Source organism: Ostrea edulis, chromosome 2 (genome assembly GCF_947568905.1).
Source record: "Ostrea edulis chromosome 2, xbOstEdul1.1, whole genome shotgun sequence".
Taxonomy (NCBI): Eukaryota; Metazoa; Mollusca; class Bivalvia; order Ostreida; family Ostreidae; genus Ostrea; species Ostrea edulis.
In genome coordinates this window covers 99,134,761-99,156,626 of record NC_079165.1, presented here as the reverse complement: position 1 = coordinate 99,156,626, position 21,866 = coordinate 99,134,761, and the positions used below count along the sequence as shown (strand labels likewise).

The window sequence follows — 21,866 nt, the reverse complement described above, 5'->3', positions numbered from 1 at the left end:
TTTCTAAAGAGGCATCCGTTCAACAAAGCGAGAGTCCCCTGGATACAGGTGACAAACAACCTGATCGTAATGTTCGTTCTAGTGACCTTTAACACGCCGTTTGTTTATTTTAATCATTAGAAAATGTCCACAAATGACAAGGTGTCCAGCCGAAAATTTATTGCAAAAAATATCTGACATTCTTGCGATGCCACCGATTCATATCGTGAATATGATTGTCTGAAGTGGACATAATTTCATGTACCTGTTAACTGACATATGATAAAATAAAGTAACGTTTAAGTCAAAGTCTTTATTACATGAGTATTAAGCATGCAAAAGTATAAACAACAAATGTATATAAAATTATAATACCTATGAATGGAAAATAAATAACTATCAACTGTTAGCGCATTTAATACCTGCAGTTAAGATGCACGTAAAACGAGATGCAAGGAAGAAGGTAGTTTTTATATATAAAGAAAACGTATATTTAATACTCAAGAAAATGTAGTCACATATTGCTCGAATGAACAATAATGTAAGATGGTAATACCGGTATAGTGATTTCATTTTGTACTGAGGTATTTTATCAGAAATTGCACAATAGTCTTCTTCCACGGAAATGCATTTAACAAAAATATCAATTCAAAATAATGCAGAAAATGATCGAATGCTAATACAAGTTAAGTGTTATTAATCAGGGGGGCATGAAATATGCTTTCAAAACCTGTGACGTTTTCCCTTTGGCATTAGAGTAAACAAAATACATGTCTTTTTTGTCTTTGAAAACTTCCCAGTCAGTGTTTGGTAAAACGTCCATTTGGTGAACTCGGACGAACTTCTCTACTCCTCGCCATTTGTAGATATTGGTCAGGTGATCACCTTCCAATGCGCGATTCTGCGCATTAGAAACTATAAGAAAATGTTCGTCACCAATAGTTACGAACTCCCAGTCCACCGCACTGTAAAACAAAACAGAATTTTTTGATCAGCGAAGCGATTTGACATCAAACAAGATCCAGCTGTCATGGGTGAAAATGAATAACCCCTAAACCCATTTATCTGAATATTGTTCTCCAAGCGATAAGATAACAAATACTAGTACCTTAAGATGCTTTAGAAAACATTAATTTACTCATATTTTTATTTTATTTTTTCCAAAAGAATTTCACACTTTTAATTATATAAATCATTGAAGTACAGTATTTTTCAGGCAACCCATCAGTTATCTCTCTTGGACCCAATTCCATATCTTACAATGATTCTGGAATTGCCCCTATAAATTAAGAAATGTCTAAACTCTACCAAACGTGGTTCTTCAAAACGTGGTTCATAATGTCTTCCTCTTATTTGTCTTCTTCATTAATTCATCCCCTCACTCAATAAATATATACTTATGAAATCTGAAATGTATCATTGTAACCATACCTGAACGTTTCAATCGTTTGAAATGTTTTAAAGACTCTTCTCCCTTTATCCAGTTGATATATTGTGGAGTTCGTGAAATATTCCTGCTTTTTGTTGATGTTTTGAGGTCCGTAGTTGTAAGCATTCGCCACCGCAAGAAACACGGAGTCGCCGATCTGGAAGACCTCGATATCTGTGGCGCCATTTGTCTACAATGGATATCACTTGCATTAAAAAAATCTATTCTTTTTTTTTTTTCCTTTTTTTTTTTTTGGAATTTTCCCCCCAAAAAAGTGTCAACATTGAAAGGGATAAACATCACAAGAAAATGAAAGATAATTCAAATATTTGTACTTTCTGTTTGTCATTTTACATATACAGGTACAAAGTCATATTGTCTGACATTTGTAGGGTTCCTGTTTTGCAAACCATTTACATAGATAGATTCCATCGCCTTTTATTTATTCTATTGGTTGTATTATACGTCAAAATGTTTTCTTTTTATTTCTTAAAGGAGTGGGAAAGTTACATAAACAGGTTAAATCAAAATTTGTTGCACCGTTTTCTAAAAACACACGCAATGCCTTAACTAGTCTCCAACACATCCGGTATGTTTATGAAGTTCTTGCACATGAAACATTTAAGAGGTGTGCACCAGCCCTGTTTTCTAAATTATATTGATGGCTTAAACAGAAGTCATGAAAATGAAAATTGGATATAGTGTGTTTCATAATTAGAAGTTCTTTCGATTGCTATAACTCACGGGTAAATATTTATAGATACTGTTAATGTGAAGTTTCTCATAATTAGACGGAGGCGTTATATTCATTTTAAGACATCAAAATAATTTCGCATTATGATGCATAGATTTTCGTTTATATCGTAGAACTGGAGTTTCTGTTCTTGATTTTTAATTACCCTATATAAAAACACTATGATAAATCAAAATCCATAGAAAAAAAATATTTAGATGTATCGGTAAACTTTATATCGTTTTACCGATGTTAAACCGGCCAGTTCAATATCATAATATGCTTTATAAATGTTGAACAAACCAATCAACATCTTCATTTTTTTAAAATTACTGATGACGTGTTTAACACTGATGGTGTTTGAGTTATCTCCGCTCATGTGATTTAACACATTTAAATTAAAAATGCCATGCACTATGGTGAATATTATTGTTTTGTTTTATTCTGTTGACTTCAGGTGTTTAAAGGTAGGACTAAAGTTTGATGGTTAAAAACGTTTTGATTTAAGTCGAGAACATAAAAAGCAGTTGTTGATTGGGACTCGGATACCGGTAAAATTGTTAGACCTTCAGCCAAATGTTTTCCTCTACCTCGGGCAATATTTTGTTTACAGGTCCCTCAAGTCCATTAAATAATGTGTTGCCCTCATTTCCATTTAATAACTATATAATTGTCCATATATTATTTTTCCTCTAGAAGAACTTTGCAAACATGCGAGATTTTATGGATATTTAGACAGCAAATTTTAATCAGAAGATAAATTCTATTTTCATGCCTTCGCAAAATTCTAAACGACTTGTACGCAATTACTATATACTAGTGAAAAATGGATTTAAGTGATAAATATGTAAAATTGAGTTTGAAATTTATGGGTGTTTTTTTTTAAAGATACTACTGTTTTCATTCATTAGTTGAATAAAGTTCCAATCTAAAGAAAATAACCTCCATTGTTTGAAAGAGAACAAACTTCTTGTCCTGCAGGACAAAGATACTGGAGTCGGTGAGAGTGCTGAACCCGTCAAATGCCTGTGCCACCGCCAGGAAATGGTATCCGTTGACCAGGAAGTGGGTCCAATCGTAGGCACCGGTTGTCAATATACTCTGGAAGAGCTCAAAGCGCCGAAGTTTTGTACTCCACTTGTAAATTTCAGAGTCAACTTTTTGGCTGGTACCTTTAAGAAAAAAGCGAGGATTCACCAACTAATAAATTGCAACATGTACGTCAGACTGGCTTAAACGTTTAGATAATGGAGTAATCACCTCTAATAGAAAGAATTTAATTGTAAACTATCATATCCTTTTAACCTTTAGCATGATTTGCCACAGCTAAATAATGTACACCATTCATGACAAAATGCTCAAAGTCACGTGCGGTCCATGTGGGTATGATCTGAAACTCTTTGAACTTTCTCCTTCGTTTATGCCATTTGAATATAGTAGAATTGGCTTGAACATCGGGAGTTTTTCCATAGTTTGCAACTGCAAGGAAAAACTGAAATTGAAAGCGTTGAACGTTGTTGGATTGTGTTTGAAAAAGACGTTTAAATAAGTCGCATATATAGATCTGAGTGGATACAAGACATGCTGGTTATTTCTTTAGTGCTGCCCAATGATTTAAAATTTCCTTACGTTGTTGTTGATGGTGAAAAATTTCCAACATTGCGCAGCATCTGTTTCCATTCGCTGATAGAAAATGAATTTCTTTTTCCTCCATTTGTATATAATAGAGGTATCTTTTTTGGATTTTCTAGGTCTGCTAGACGCAAAGACGGCAAATGTTCCCTCCCCATCAATAGTGAAGACTTCCACATCAATAGAGGGCCCCGGGGTGCGGATGTCTTGATGATAATCTATATAGTCCAATCTCCTTGGCAACTTATGGTCTTTGGATGGAGCTTGGAAAGGTAAAAATAAATACTACAACCTATCATACAATGTGATTTAATAACACAATTACTTTCAGTAAGGATTTTAAGGCTTTGATAATTAGTTGACGTTGTTAGTAAGATTTTGTTTGCCTCAAGAGACATACCTTACCTTGTTCAGAGTATTTATACACATGTGTACCTTGTATATTTACGGTGACATGCTGCCAGATTCCATTGACGCAGACCTTCAGAGATTTGGCGTGGAGGTCATAGGCGATGTTCCCTACGTCTGTCCACGTGCAGTCATCCCAGCGGGGCCCCGGAGACCCGATACGATATATATCTGAAACAGTACATTCCTTATAAAAAAAAAAACCTCTTCACTACGGATTAGCATTCAAAATATCAAATATACATAGTCATGAGTTGTAAGCAAAATAAATACTTATTATCAGAGACAAGTATACACATGTCTCTGGTTATTATATAACAATGAGGTGAAATAGGCAATTAATGTTTTATAGGGTGTATAAATATATCATTAAGATATTACAATATTAAGTGCATTCATCATACATGTATATAAATTATAAAAACAAACTTGGATGCGTTTTATTGAAAAAAAAGCAAATGTGCGGATATCATGCAATATACATACCAATTAATCGTCCTGAAATTATCATAGATAGTTATATTTCCGTTATTGGTTAACCTTTCTTTTTAGAATAATCTTTGTCAGACTAAAAAAGACCTGTTTTGATAATTGTACCGGATGAGATACCTGGTAAGGCTGGTAGTCTGTTATCTAGATGACGGTGCTGTGGAGTTTTGGGAGGACACGCTCTCACGGCGGCGTCAGCTCCAGGGATGAAGATCAAGTCTTTAATCTGTCCCTGGACAAAATCATTCCACATGACATTAACTTTCATATCATGAATTCTTGGGGGGAGATTTAAAAAATAAGTTTCATTTTTGAAAATACATGAGGGTATGAATTGCGACGCTTAATTCCCACTGACATACCTCTTGATGCACACTTAATTCCCACCGACATACTTCACGATGCACATTAACGCTTCATGAAAAGTATGTCGGCGTGAAGCGTTGAAGTCCATAACGTCGTGTATTTTCGAAACTGATTTTTTTTTTTTAAATATTTACAGTATACTTTTATTTGTTAAAATTCCTAGCCGTTAAAATAGACGTACTATATTTATCAAGATTGATACGCGGACTGTTCACAACTGCAGCGTATTCACCAGGAAATGCCTATCATTACAATTTGTGCATACATCATAGGCAAAAACATTGGACATGTAAATATTCCATTAGAATGTATCCAAGCGAGTGAACATTTAACACTACCATAACGACTGTAGATTCTGAACGTTTAACACGACCATAACGACTGTAGATTCTTTATTTTACGCGAGTACTTAATAATCGCGAAATGATTCGTATACGTCAAATCACGAGACTGAATTCGCGATTTTACTGTTCATCAAGCGTTCGTACATGCATTTCAGTAATATAATATTAAAAGCGAGTGGTGCTTCTCGCTAAAATACATGATAATGAATTTGTTGCCTATATTTAGGTTGGTTGGTTGCATATTGTTTAACGTCCCAGTCGAGAACTTTCGCTCATATTGAGACGTCACCACTGCCGGCGAAGGCCTGCCAAATTTAGGCATATGCTCGGCCCTTACGGCCTTTGAACAGGGAGGGATCTTTATCGTGCCACACCTGCCGTGGCACGGAACCTCGGTTTATACGGTCTCATCCGAAGAGTCGCCTCCTACAACAAGCAAGGGGGACCTATTCTAACCCGGATACCCACGGGACCTACTTTTCGGAATCTACAGTAAACAATGTCCTCAAGACCCCGCCCCCCCCCCAAAAGGGGGTTACGTCGAATCCCTTGTCCCTTGACTAACTATTTCTAGAATTTACACGTTCCTGTCTCAATATTCAATGACACAAATGTATTTAATTCTACATGATGGCAGTCTCACATGACACCTTCCTTGTAAAAGACGCATTTTGAAACAAAATAATACAAGATTCAAAATGCCTTAAAGAAGTTTTCAGAACACATTTGTGTATTAGATTAGAAACTACACTATCTTTTAAACATTCGTTTGAAGATTCGTTGATCACTTCATTTAATAACTTAATATGAATAAGGACCGTGACAAGGAATTCGTTATTAACAACCTTTATATTGACAATGCTAATAAAGAACCACTTTCACTTTATCATTATTACAACATGTGTAAAGTTAATTGATTCCACCCAAAGTATGAAAGGCTATCATACAGATTTATTGAAAGGCTGATTTACGTCTGCTTTACCATGTTAGAAGTATTTGAAATCTTGGTAAACCTATCCAATACAAGATGTCTCCGTTTTCAAAATATTTCAACAAGACAGATAAAACCGTCATGCAGCCGAGAGCATCTATTTGGATTAAATTTTTGGTGAATGACTCTGGGTTAACCGCGGTCAGACGTGTTACCAAAGCTATCAGTTTCACGACCTAAGCTATCATTAGACAGGACCGCATATATCATTATCTTATGGCCACCATACATCAATGACCGAGCCCTGTACATATTAATTATGATGTGAATATGTGTTTATCCTCAGTTAATAGAATTCAAAAAAGATGCTAGACAGGGAGGGTTACCTGTGATTTTCGGGTGGCCGTATCAGTTTGACATTACCTTTACTTAGTTTAAAGGTACCTTTTTGAAATCAATTAGATACAAATTACAATATACGTTTACTAATACCCAGCAATTAACGGATTGTTTAAAAAATACATTTGAATAAACTTGCACTGAAAATAAGTGAAGGATATCCACAAAAAGCTAAGACGTCTGTAAGTTAGACGTCCACCGTTTTCTCGCCTGTCAGTAGACAATTTATTTGTGGTACTCCGCATTGTGTAATTAAACAAGCGATAAGAAAGATACCCCGGTAATGGTAAAAGCGATAAATTAACACACGTCCATTAGGAGGTAAAATGACGGGTTCTGACAATGAAATAGTGTTTTATTTGAATTCCTGGTATTGTAGAATTATGGCGATGATCTGACAACTAGCTTGCACGTGTTGATATATATTTGAGATAGTCTACTCGTCTTGGATAGATAAAACGTAAACTGATAACGAATTAGCTTTTGTCAGGAAGGCTTATACTTTCTATAGTATTTATATTTGGAGAATTCTCTTTCATCCTCTGATTTGAAAAGTGTATATGATATCATTAAGAGCAAAAGTAACTTAAACCATTGATTGCATAATGCTATTGGAATCTCGAGTTAGAGTACAAACACAGTAAGCTATGAGAAGTTAAAATACTGGGGGTAAAAGTTAAATGCTTTGTGATTCAGAGGTACCAAAAACGAGCAGTATACTGGTGCATGTTTTTTTTTCTTTACAGCAATTTACCTTATATCTATCTTACCTTTTGTATACATTTTGCCAAAATCTTGTCAAAATGAGAATTTTATGTTCTAAATTTGTGTTCGTTTCGTCTTCTGAGGAGACTTGGCGGTGGATACATTATGTAATTATTTACTCAGATAAGCCGGACAAACAAACTTATCGGGAGTGAAATATACACCAACATGTGTTGGATCTCCTGAAACAACGAAGTGAAAACACTGTGATACGCGTACACATGAGCTACATTATTTTAGGGAGGATATTTTTGCCATCTTTAATATAATTTTGTATTCTTGATGTTCTTCGGAAAAGAACAAACTTTCTTACATTTTGCGTTATGATAGCTACATGTATTTACAACATTATCAGAAAAGAACAAACTTTCTTTCATTTTGCGTTATAATAGCTACATGTATTTACAACATTATGTTGGGGTATATTTCTATTACAGAACACTTTATTAGTTTTTAGTGCGTTTTATTGGACACTTGTAAGCTTATTGCTTGTAGACTGAGAAAAGAATATGTTTTGTTAAAGGTCGATATTATTATACCAGGCGAAAACTTCGCCAATTTTTACAGAAAGGACCATACTAGTATATGATATCGGCTCTATTTGTCCACCAATCGACATTGGGGCTTTTGTTTCAAACTTAGGTGCTATTTTGTACAAGAATCCCGATTTAACTCCGTTGTTATTTTCAGTCTGATCAAAATGACGTAGAACCGGAACCGGAATTATGACATTCTGATCATGACGTGGTTTTTTTTTGTTTTTGTTTTTTTTTTTTGTTTTTTTTTTGCTATTTGGGCTACGGCTGTTTTCATAGTTTTTCTACTAGAAACATCGTGCACAGGACTGTGTTCAAGATCGTAGTGATTAAGTCTAGGGGCTAGGTATGGTGGCTGATGGTCAACCTGTGACAACTATTATTGAAAATCGTGAAAGTTGGTAAAATTGTGAAAAATCATCAATTTGTTGAATTTAAAACTTGCTGACTGTTTATTGATCAATAAACTAAAACAACACGCAACGCGTTCGTCAAATGATGCATACTAACTTAAAACTAAATGAATATTCAAGGCGTGAGGAACCATTCCATGAGCATAGAACCGATATTGATTTTAGACCACGGTTTACTTCCACAGCTAAAAAGCAAAGAAAAGTTTCTCTAGAGTGTCTACAAGCGCTAATTGTTTAACTGACTTTTAAAATATTTATCTTCAGTTATATTATTTACATGTTAAGGTTTGTTCAACAAAGATATGTCATCAATTTGTAATTATACTTTTCTATTTCTAACACAGTGACTGTTGTGTCAGAATGGCAGGATAGAAATGTATTCTGTTCAGTGAAGAGAGAATTTAAAATTCTATGAGCAATGTGATACTACTGTAATTTTTGTAATACCGAGTTTTAAGAAGTTTGATAATATACGAGAAGAAATAACAACCCGAGTGCGAATTTGTTGCAAATAAATGAATTTAGGTTTAAGTTTATGGTTTTAAACTAGTTTGCAAAACAGTTCTGAAAATAACCCTGTTTCGCTGCAGTGCAACAGTGACACGGTTTAAAACTTAAAATTCTATCTTATGACTGTGTCTTTCACTTACTAACAATTTTCAATATCAATGAGTGCATTATTATTTCAAATTAAACATTCTAAGCTATCTTCAAGACAACTGCTTTTGCAACATGTGCGGTGATGACTTAATGTTGATGGTTTCCATATTTCATGTTGCACATTACAACACTGGGCGCGCTACTTCTAGATGATGAACCATTTCTGGTTTAGGATGAAACCAACAATAAACCAGTTTTAGTTAAAAACCCATTTTAAAACTGGTTTGAAAAACTAATGCAACGTTTACCGAACCAGTTCAAACTAAAACTGGTTTGAGTGAAACAATTTCATTCTTAATGCAGGTCCGTATATATGATCGGCGAAGAATGCGTATTTTAGCCATATTGAGTAAATTTTATCACATTACCAGAGTAACTCCTTGTCCAGGTGCGCAGCTCGCAATTTGAAAAGTAGAATTGTTTAGTAGAAGATTCGATGGCCATCTCCTTTTCAGTCGTTTTCTTCTTTTATTGATGCAGTCTGTTGTCATTGTGATATCACTCGAAGATACACTAAATCCTATGGAATGCCACTTTTTGTCTTTCAATGCGAAATTCCTATACTGTACTTTTCTGTTGTTGTATGTGAATATAATGTATTTCCTTGAATATTGTATTGACACCAACGTTGAGTTTGATTGTCCTATATGCAATATACATTCTCTTTTATCATATACTCTCTCATGCTTTATCACAAAGAATATTGAAAATTCATCAGGGAAATATAGACATTTTTTGAATATCTTGGAGACAGGAATTTGTAAATCAACAGTATTTCTAGAGAACTTGTAGGCATGCGCGTGACTATTGGTGTCGTACAGAACACTCACTCCATTAGGTAAAATTCCATACTTTGGAATACTCTCCCCAAGAAGATCCGCCGGTAAAATACCTGAAGAAAGATAGACGTCATATACTTTTAGATAATGGAATACCACAATTTATTTTCATTTTGTCTGCTCTTTTTTTAATCTAATTTAATAATGTACTTCTGTGTTATACATGTACATGTAGTTAATTACATGTAACATTTCAAATGTGTCAGAACAAAAGACTGCGTGGCGTAATGATACTGCAAGGTCTCAAAGACTGTGCTTGGGCTGCTCTTATTATGAAGCTGAGGAGGAATACCATTTTATCTTAAAATGTCCTTATATAGCAATGATGTGAGAAATTTATCTATCAAAAGGTTTGATTTATACACTAAACCAAATGCATTCAAATTTATTCTGTTAAGCTCCCAAAATGTGAAAGAGTCAATGCATCAATTCTCCTTAAAAAATGACAAAATTACGTAGCATTATCTCTAAGAGGTATTATAAACCGGTAGGCTATTTTTAACACTAGGAATTGTACATGTAATATTAACCACCTAACAACGCTCATTGACCTTTCCTATCTGATTTAATGATTCCGAGCTTTCTGAATGGCTGAGATTCAACAAACTAGAAAATATTTACCTCCATGTGCCTTCGTGTCGAACATAACATTTGATTTTTCCAATATCGGACTAAAATTGAATTTGGAATTTCAAAATTGATAAGAATGGTTATTATTTTTGACTGTCTAATGAAAACTCGCGCCTCTAACATATTTGAATAATAGGTTTTGCACTCTAGCTGTGAACAAAGATGACCAAACCGGCATCGTTTCGTAAGCTCTAGGAGCCGTTTCTGATGTTTTAGATTACTCAATCATTTAATAAAACAATTATTGACATTTTCTCAATACGGTGCTTTAGCCACTCTCAAACTACGATATTCACCCCTCAGTCTGGTAACCGTGAATATCGTACATTTAGGTAGCTAAAGCACCATATTGATTTCATGATTTAAAAAATGCCAATATTTGTATGATAGCGTAATTATATATATATATATGACATTGTGATATTTGATATATATAATGACATTGTTTAAAAATCTACTGACGAGCCCGCAGGGCGAAAGCGCTATAGATAAAAGTTTGAGTATTGGATTTTATTTTTTGACTTTATTGCACCCTGATACCAAGAAAAAAGAATTTATTAAAAAAATATATATATATATATTTTAAAAAGGAGTCAGTGACTTTTAAATCGTTGTTGGTTCGTGTGCTCGGATGAAAATGCTATTGTGAATGTTTACCCTTTGGTCACTATCCCGAGAAGCAGAATTCTTTGGTGTCAAATGATCCGTTTTCTCGTTTGCACCTTACTAAGAATCACTTGGGGGAGTCTTGCGGTGGTAAGGGGGTGGTCAAACTCACGACACGCAGTGTTAAGTTTTGTTTGTCATAATGTTATGCTATAGGGGTATCTCAGTCCGATTTTCAAAATAATGAGTTGATAAAACGTGTTGAATTTAAACACAAGCTGTCTAATTCAATTAAATCAATTTGAACACGTGTTTTTTCGGGTCGTCAGACACTTTTGACACGCCCCTTTGGATAAGCACACTCTATAGACTGCCAAATGATATTTAAAAGTCATCCCTGTCTCTCGATGACAGCGCAAATATGGCTTTAAACACAGATTGATTTGGTAAAGTTATTCGTTTTCTTTGATCGCAATTCATTATGTTTTAGCCCAAGAAACTTGCTTCAAGCCTAATGTATGCCATAAGTCGTACAAGAGGTACCATAAACTTTCTGTAGGTCCTTGCATTGCTAACATTTTCGTAATTGAATTCTTCCACTGATTCTTTGAGGTTAAACTTGTTTTTCGATTTTAAATGTCAAAATTAACCACTGATCATTCTGTAATAGACCAAAAGGAATTTAGGTAATGTGTCAACTCAATTAATTTTTATGAAATATTTGAAAAATTGAATGCTCATAATTTGGATGGAAGAACAAAGTCGTTTGATATCTTAAAATGACTTGAAATTCAAAGATATGGGGAATGGCTATTTTGCTTAAGAGAGGGATTATAAATGACGGCCACTAAATTGCTACTTAATGGTTTCAAATACTTTTGAAACTTGTTTTTTTTTAATATATGACATGTAAATTCATAGTCTTCTTTAAATAAACGGAAGAAATGTGTGTGAACCGCATCCCCTCGCTTAGTGTGACTTCATTATAAAATGCTCGCAATAAACACCTGTGCTCTTAAAAGCACAATTGCGACAACTAATGGCGTGTCACTATCAAGCCAGAAAACATTAAAAACCACGGAAATGGCGAGTAATTGTGAAATTACATGTTGTAGAAATACAGAAAATTTGATGTCTTACTTGATTTGTGTCAGATCAAAGTATTACACGCAAAATTATCTAAAAATTAACTTTATTAAGATGTTAGAAATAAAAACCTCTCATATTTGAAGTTTTTAGTCGATGAAAAAAGTAAATGAGGGATAACCAGAAATATGATTGGATAAATTTTCCAATGAATACAGGTGATTCTTGTCTCATTTTCTATAGCAAATCAAATTTTATGACTATCAATCTAGTTATCTCTTTATTGGAAACTTCTATTTTTGTATGATAATGATAAGGGACAGGTGTGATCCTAACACAGTATCGACAGGAATAGCTTTAGTACATACAGGGTTCCCATTGATGGACGACAGACTACACGCGCTTTCTAACTGTTTCATGAGTGAAATATATATATATATATATATATATATATATATATATATATATATATATATATATATATATATATTTGTAAAATAATATCGTGTTATTGTTGCATGAGCAGTGTTCGTTTTGATTTCTTGAGAGGATTCTAATCTGTTTACAAATAACACAGAACTACAAAATGTATACTACTTTTTCCGTCTATACTTTGCTTTATATGCCAAGGCGAAATATCATGGATTCTATTTTATTCTTTGACATTTGTAAAACCATTTCGATTGTAACATATGCAAATCGCATGAAATGTAATTGAAATATAAATGATCCTTACTAATAAGTATTGTGACAATACACATTCATTATACATTTCGAAAACCTATCAAAATATAAGGCTAATGATCGATTTCAAGACAAATGAGAAGTTACAAGGTGTTTAGCCATTTCACGCGGGATTTTACACCGGGTCTTTATTGGAATTCATTATAGATAGTATGTGTGCGTGAATAATTTAATGAATCACCATGTATATGTGATTTGCATGTAAACAATCTTGAATGTAGCAAAGGAAATTGCCGTTCGCCCGTGAAAGTAAATAATCTTATTTTATGTGAATGGTTTGCCATCGATCCCGGGCGAATAAATATTTATGATATTGTTAAGAAAATCCTTGTAAATTTCACCTGCCTAAGTGCAAAATAATAACTTTTCAATAGAGGTGCCTGAGACAGATTGGCTTAGAAACTTTCTCCGTGTCTAAAGATGACTCGTTAAAGGTATTGTTGAATTTTTGCCCAAAGAGGTCCGGGTGAAATAATGAAAAACACTAAAGATATTTTAGTCTTGAAGTGTAATGTCTTTACCTGGTAAGGTTTGAATGAAGAATATAAAACACTTTTTTCCAAAAAAAAAAAAAAAATTATCCTCTATTAACCTGAAGAAAACCAGCAAAATAATATTCACAAAGCCACTTATTTTTGACATACTTAAAATCTAATTATAAAAATATGCTTTTGAAAAAATTATTTTCGAATGTTGTTTAAAATCTTAAAACTTGTGTTATGTTAAAAATTACACCAGTCTTTGCTTTATTTGGAGGGCAACTAAACATTTTGTTGTTTGTTGATAGCAAATATTCTCCCTATTTGATATAAATTTGCATTTTTCAACAGGTATAATGTTTGATGTTCTCTTTATCATTAACAGTCTCGCGGAGATTGGAGACAGCAAAAATATGCAATGAAAGTAAAAGTTTACCTGCACACGAAGAGTGATCCGGAGTATTCCCATTTACTTTGTCACATATAAATTCTAAACACATGAAAATTAGAATCTTTCTGAATATTACCGATGGATCCATTGCTTCTTTCCGTATAAATTAAGTTAATTCTTTTCCATTCTTTCTTATCATTCCACTGATCTATCCGAAAAAAGATCAAGCCAATGAGTGCAAGCTATATCATCACATGATTGCTGACGCGATAAGGAACATTTTACAATATGGCGCTGATTGTCCTAATTAAAAGTTTTCAACTTTTAAAACTTCATTCGCCGCATCATACCCATAGTCAGCGAAGGCGGAGTCCCGATCACTTTCTGCGTGAATTATTGGATTAAGTTACTACAAGTTTCCCCTTCAGGTAGCTAAGTGTTTCAAATGGATACCGATTGTGGGATAATCAAAGGCAGCGGTTCCATTTGTGAGCACAAAGTATCTCAGATATATCTTTTTTTGCTGCTAGTAAATTAGTGAAAGAAAATGGCAACATTTACTTTCTGGTTTGGTGACAATACGCCAATTATTCAAGACGGTTTATTCCCGTAAAAGACCTCACAAGATGTCAAAATTTAAACTTGAACATCTTTAAAAAAAAAATTGGGATAACTATAAGGAGTATATAGCGCATATCACTAAATCAGATTGGTCATTCTGAAGAGGGTCCCCTCTGTTCGCTTTGAAATTCTGAACAGAAATCTTTCCAGATGGCATTTGAGCAAGACATATCGTGTGTTCCAGACTCGCGTGGAATGCTAATCCGTATCAATAACATGTAATATGTCTCTACGTAGCATGAGGGGACTTCTAACACGTCTATATAAGTAAAACGCTGGCATTTCAACTCGGTGTAATTTGGTTGTGATGATAACGTGTGTATCTTGTCGAAATATCAAAGCAACGCAAACAGGGCAGTCACTTCAAGTTGTCAACACCCAATATAATAATGCGATGCGACCAATAATTCTGATGTTATGATAAAGAAGTCCCATTATAGCGGGTTATCGCTATGGTTAGCCGTACAGGTTCTGTGATGTCGGTTTATCTCGGTGATATTTGCTGACATCCCGGAATTTTCGGCGATTATGTGGTCCCGCCATTGCCGATCAGTCTAACTCATTCATAAGTATGTGTCTCCCGTCCTGTGTCTGGACACAGTGTACAAGTTTTAAGCTAAAGTCTTCATCTTTCATCTTCTCTGGGATACATCTTAAGTAAAATATCGTGTGCAAGTACAGCTGTAAATACTTTCCACTTTATTTTCACTTTTTTAAATTATTTAAATCCATTTCCCGTACTTTTACTGTAAATTCACGGTTTTAGTGTACTTTATATATAAATCTTATAGTTAGGTTATTTTTTCTGGTGTTTTATTTTCACGGTCAGTGAAAATGGCGTGGAAAAACATTTAGCGAAAGTAAGGCTGTCTTCAATATTCATTATTTAGAAGCTGATTAACGTATAATTGAACAAGATGTGACAAATCCTACACCTACTAGTAACTGGTACAGAATTGGAGCACTGTTGAATTGTCTGTATGTTGTTTTCACGCCTCATTTGGGAATTTTTCACTCTTGTTCCGGTGTCTTAAGGGGTAGTGCCACGAATTTTAACCGCTGTATGGCGCTCAAAGTCGTAGCAGTGCCAGCGCCTACCATATCACGATATCTCCATTTTTAGGTATCATTCGAAAGACCCGTAAGTCCTGTCGCTTGAAGAAGAAACAGTCACACACTTATGGTAGACTCATAGGTTTGACTCGGTGCTGGGATCAAGAATCGAATGGAACAAAGACGTGGACAACCACTTCTATGGGCCACAAAGCGGATCATCTGATACAGAGACAATTCAAATTCACACAAACCCTAGAATGGGACCAGCTTTGATGACGTTTCAATGGATGTGTCTTGTTGTATACAACCTCCCAGCAACCTCCAGAGATTTTTTCCCTTGGTCAATAAAGCTGGTTGTGGTATATACTAACTTATGATCCGTGTTTTGAAAACATTTGTAGAATAGCTACATGTAGGTCAATAGCTACGCCGCCTTTAAATGATACAACAATATTAATGCAACAAAACATTGTTGCATAACAAGTATTGGTGATATCCCCCCCAAACCTGTTACCTGGAAACTATTTTGTGATGCATTGTAAATTGTTATAAAAATGTTAAAATTTGTTTGAAAAGTCCACTAGCACACCATTATATCACCACAAGTCAGAAACACCGGCTATTGATACCACCAGTATACAAGTCAGCGCTAGGACATAGAAACATACCGGCTATTGATATGCCAGTAAACATTTTTGATAATTTCATATGATCAATTCAAAATCGGATTCCTAAGATAATGCTTTTATCGATTTGATGTTTGCTTGCATCATCAACATGCTGAATATTCAAATAATATGAAACGCTTTCCTTTCTTTTCCATTATACAAATTTTTGTTGTCGCAAAACTGAACACATATGGCATGTGTACATTTACTTTAAAAAGCTTATGGATGCTTGCTTTCGATAAATATGCGAAAAGGCATTCAGGTTTAAATGATTAATAAGTCTCAGTCATAAACGCGTGGTAAAAATAGTGAAAAAATAAACTATATCAAGATTGAGTCAAACTATAAAAAGTATGATCGTATTGAAAAAAAAATGAAAGTTTTGTTTTGGAATAAAACTTTAATTAGTCTAAAAATTGTGTACGGAAGCTGTCTACTACCAAATAAATTTGTTTACTATGTCGCAAGTAAGAGATACTAAATCGTACATTCGAAATACCAAGTGCTGAGTCGTACGTACGAAATACCAAGTCGACCATACGACAAATCAAGTTGTTCGTACGACTTAACTAAGATAAGTCGTAATAAGTCAGTATCTCTTATGTATGGTTTATCTCCTTCATACGACTAAAAATAGTCCGAAGGATTTAGTTATCTCGTGCGTACATGTACGACTGGGTTATCTCGAACTTAATATCTCGTAAGTACGACTTACTTTGTGTCTTGTACATACGACATCACCAAAATTGTTCTTTCATTTGGCGGTAGTACGCTTCCGTAATTTCGCCATTGTCACGAAAGAAAAAAAATGTCTTCTTTTTTTAGTTTTGTTTATGTGCTGAATTTAGAGAATACTTTGGGGAGCGTGTTGATTCTAATTTTTCCTGGGGGATCTTATCCCCCGCTATCTTTACTGTCCCCATTAACAAGGAGAGGGGATACAGTGGATTACAACAAAACAGTCCAGTTCCTTTAAAGCCACTTTAATTGAAAGCACCCGGGCATTTCACATAACTAACCATTACAGCTTCGCGGTTAATTTACTCGAGTTATTAGACATTCTTCAGCTCGGTGTGTGAAAGTTACCCACGCTACATTAAGGACAGAACAGAACACTGATACAATCACGTCAAGTGGACTTTGACAAAGATTTACATTTCATCTTGATTGTTTTCAGTGGACTAGAAAAATGCGAAATGTCTAAGTTTTGTCTTTTAAAGTCATACGATTTGACGATCCTAAATTTTGTATTCCTTTTTAATATATATGCATCTAGCTATACTAATATAAAATGATATAGAATTTTCCTTCTTTTTTTTAATTTTTTTTAAAAAAATTTCCCCATTTATTTACATGTATATTTTCGGAATATTGGAAACACCTGATAAAACAACACTAATAAACTTTAAAATCAAGCTACGTTGCTCATGTTTATTGTAAGAGGTGGGTGGGTGAAGTGTCAACGAACATACTGTGCTACAAAAATATCAGTTATACGATGAAATGTTTGTTTAAAATTGATAGTGTAGAAGGTTTGGTCGTTGACTTGGCTTTATAATTCAGATTTTTACTCCGTCTTTTTTCACTTTTAATTCGATTTTAGGATTTAATATGATTACATGCTAGTTGAATTGGCTAAACAAGCACTTGTGTGGTCTTGAAGTGCCTAAATCCCAAACACAGATACTCCATGCCCTGTCAGGATTTTTGGAGCTAAGGATCGCAGTATTTACTTTGGACCCTTTGAACATCCCTGGATGGTTTACACAAGTCGGGTAGCGACACCTTCGCCAGCCACTTCGTTTTAATCTTTCATCTCGCCGTTTTATCAGGCAGTCGCGAGGAGGGCTAAATATTTGCCATGTCAATTTGTCCACAATTTGGCAAAGTCGAGGAAGAAGCCGCTTTAATTAATTTGATATACCTTAACCTGATACCTACTTGCTCGTTGTTAAGAAAAACCTATTGGATAAATTTATAACATTCGATATATTCCAGGAGTATCAGATTTATCAGACAAGTATTGGTAGATACGAGTATGTGGGAATTGGCAAGCTGACATTTTTCATCAGGATAAATTGAAACCTCTTTTAATTACAATCCGGCGAAAAGCTTTAGCGTCTCTCTAAATAAAAACTAATGAAATGATTCTCATACAACAATCTGTATTGGAGACCAACTCTTTCAGCATTTAGATACGTAATAAAATTATATATCTTAGCAAATATATCAACTATCTTAATGTTCTCAATTTATCTGGTATACAATGATGTGAAGCACAATGACATTTGATATGTATAATTGTAAATATTTTATTAAATGTTTTTAATGAACAATTAAGGAATTTAAGAAACGGTCTCTTATTTTACATGAATGGTCATGGAAACCTCTATTGTCAGCTATAAATAACTGAGATTGAAAACGAGCTGCATAACACAATTCACATAAATTAAGAATTCATAAATAAATCATAAACTGATATACTTTGTACTGATAACTACCAAATTGTATATACACGTATGTATACATTTGTTATGACCACAGATTTACCTGTAAATAAAAAAAAAGTTAACAATTTTGAATTAAAACACGCAGAGAAAGGGTTATCCTTTTCAGAATGCTGAATTGAATATCACAGTGTGATGTCTGTATTGACGATAAGTAGATTTCTCTTCATTTTCAAAAATATTCTTAAACAAATCATTTCTAGGATTAGATAAAGAAAGGGAACTTTTTTTTTCTTTCATAGATGTACGATGGAGACTATGAAATATTGATTTATTTTGTATTTACTGAAGATAATGGAAAATATAATTTTCTGGGGGGTGGGGGTGGGTGGGGGGGGGGGGGTAAATCTGCCGCTACATGTATATGAAATTTATTTGTACATCTGTAATGTCTACGGAGTTATTTAAACAAAGAGAGTTTGGTATGTAGGGAGGGTGTCTAAAACACTTTGATGAATATGACTTCATCGAAGAATTTTTCGCCTACTCTAATGAAGAGAATAGTGCATCGGAGGAGCTTTGTCAGTGCGTTACAACCACTAACGACACGAATTAGCATTTAGATGAGCATCCCACAAACCATAAATGCATTTTGAATTAACTCGCCCACCTACACCTCTTTTCATCATCGAAGTTTGAATTTGTATATACACATGTACACAATACATGTAGCATAAATACAATATATTTCTCAAGTTTGAGTATACACAATAATGCAATCTTGTAATTTTATTTGAGTAAAATAATTTATCTAGTAAATATAAAAATGGACCCCCTTCCACCTTTGCAAAATATTGCCATTTCATAACTGGATAGTCAATTTTAGTTCCACGTGATTTTTCCCCACACTACCACAAGGTACTGTCATTCAGTAATTCCTAATCGCATGATCATTGCTGCACATTCACTGTTGTATTTTTTCCTAAACCCTTGTTTTCATTTCACAGCCAAAACCTGACTGTTGTCAGTGAATCTACCGAGTACCATGATAAAGTGTAGTCAATAACTTGTATGCAATTTTAAGTAGATTCTGTGAGAAAATTGAGTAGCAATAATGCTGTTTTTATTACACTTTTATCCTAAACTGAGAATTTTTTTTCATAGTGAACGCACTCCACGAAGATCCACGTACATACAAAATTCACAGAGTTTTATATACATCCCCATGACATCCCGGATTTTCCCGACAGCCTATTTAAACCTTTCTTTAATATCGTCGGGGTAGTTTCAAACTTTTCCAGAACACCCGCGAGCAACGTAATACAAGCTGGATGTTGATTAACTGGAAAAATATCACAAACATCATTAACAGCTGAGTGAATTGTCATTTATTGAGATGACTATGTAAAAAGGGAGATCATCACGAAATATCTGATAAATTGTTGCTAAGCAAAGTTGCGTAATGATCTCCCCTGAAAAATATAGTTATTCTTGAAAGTGAACAGAGTAGGATTAAAAAACAACAACCAACAACTCATACTTTGGCAGATGTTAACGGTAATAAGACATTAACATCACTTGTACCAATCCATAACTTCAATTTTAAAAAACTGTTGAAATAACTTTTTATGGTACATTTAAGTGACACTGTGGGTTTAGTGTGGGCAAGATTGTACTGTCATGTTTACAATGAAAGTAATTAGTATCTCAAATATTTATTCCTAATATGCTTTTTTTCTTGAAAAAAGTATAAACATTTTTATCCACTTTGCAATTTCATAAAATGATAAAAAAGACCTATATTGGTGCTTAGAAAATCATTCTGATATTCTAATAGAAAGAGAAAAATTACCATTTTCAACATTTCTTTACACATTGTAGATTAAAAAAAAATAAAAAGGAAATATACACAAAAAAACCCAACAACCAACACCTAACTACCAAGTAAAAATGCAATAATTTTACTTGGTTTTATTTGGACAATTTTCATATTTAGAATGTTGTATCATTCCTGATTGATATTCATCAAGGCATGACCGTACCACTTCTATTTATTTTACTTGATTTACACAGAGTGAGGAGGAAATTAGGCTGGAACTTTGTACGAACTCTTATAGAGGAAGCAGTTAACATAATTTTCCAATAGAGTTATTGCTCTTACATGGTATTTCTTATTTTGAATGCGTGTGTTTAAGAGAGGTTAAAAATGTTTGTCATCCATTACTGATATTGATATTTTTTCTTACAATGCATAATATAACAGTGTAATTATCATTATCAGATATCTAGGCTGATGTTCCTATCAGATATCTAGGCTGATGTTCCTATCTGATATCTAGGCTGATGTTCCTATCAGATATCTAGGCTGATGTTCCTATCAGATATCTAGGCTGATGTTCCTATTAGATATCTAGGCTGATGTTCCTATCAGATATCTAGGCTGATGTTCCTATCAGATATCTAGACTGATGTTCCTATCAGATATCTAGGCTGATGTTCCTATCAGATATCTAGGCTGATGTTCCTATCAGATATCTAGGCTGGTGTTCCTATCAGATATCTAGGCTGATGTTCCTATCAGATATCTAGGCTGGTGTTCCTATCAGATATCTAGGCTGATGTTCCTATCAGATATCTAGGCTGATGTTCCTATCAGATATCTAGGCTGGTGTTCCTATCAGATATCTAGGCTGATGTTCCTATCAGATATCTAGGCTGGTGTTCCTATCAGATATCTAGGCTGATTTTCCTATCAGATATCTAGGCTGGTGTTCCTATCAGATATCTAGACTGATGTTCCTATCATATATCTAGGCTGATGTTCCTATCAGATATCAAGGATGATGTTCCTATCAGATATCTAGGCTGGTGTTCCTATCAGATATCTAGGCTGATGTTCCTATCAGATATCTAGGCTGGTGTTCCTATCAGATATCTAGGCTGATTTTCCTATCAGATATCTAGGCTGGTGTTCCTATCAGATATCTAGACTGATGTTCCTATCATATATCTAGGCTGATGTTCCTATCAGATATCAAGGATGATGTTCCTATCAGATATCTAGGCTGGTGTTCCTATCAGATATCTAGGCTGGTGTTCCTAACAGATATCTAGGCTGATGTTCCTATCAGATATCTAGACTGGTGTTTCTATTAGATATCTAGGCTGGTGTCCCTATCAGATATCTAGGCTGGTGTTCCACAGCGTTCTGTGTT

General features: G+C 34.2%; 1 protein-coding gene across 2 annotated transcripts; it reads right to left on the bottom strand.

Annotated features, from left to right (window-relative positions):
- Positions 1–277: 277 nt before the first annotated feature.
- Positions 278–14,786, bottom strand: LOC125680786 (thrombospondin-type laminin G domain and EAR repeat-containing protein-like). Of its 2 annotated transcripts, none has more exons than XM_048920554.2 (9): positions 13,905–14,786; positions 9,453–9,976; positions 4,791–4,902; positions 4,209–4,352; positions 3,771–4,036; positions 3,447–3,633; positions 3,084–3,313; positions 1,411–1,598; positions 278–944 (listed from the first exon to the last, which is right to left on the bottom strand). In XM_048920554.2, the coding sequence occupies exons 1-9, from the start codon at positions 14,005–14,007 to the stop codon at positions 680–682; spliced, it is 2,019 nt and encodes a 672-aa protein (XP_048776511.2). In that variant the 5' UTR covers positions 14,008–14,786; the 3' UTR covers positions 278–679. The 2 variants fall into 2 exon arrangements, with proteins under 2 accessions (XP_048776511.2, XP_048776512.2); XM_048920555.2 differs by having other exon boundaries at positions 770–944; positions 3,109–3,313.
- Positions 14,787–21,866: the final 7,080 nt, after the last annotated feature.

Coding starts and splice junctions, on each gene's coding strand:
- LOC125680786 (XM_048920554.2), bottom strand. CDS start 14,007: ATGGATCCATCGGTAATATTCAGAAAGATTCTAATTTTCATGTGTTTA. Junction 9,977..13,904: donor GGATCACTCTTCGTGTGCAG/GTAAACTTTTAC, acceptor ATCTTTCTTCAG/GTATTTTACCGGCGGATCTT. Junction 4,353..4,790: donor CAGACTACCAGCCTTACCAG/GTATCTCATCCG, acceptor GTACTGTTTCAG/ATATATATCGTATCGGGTCT.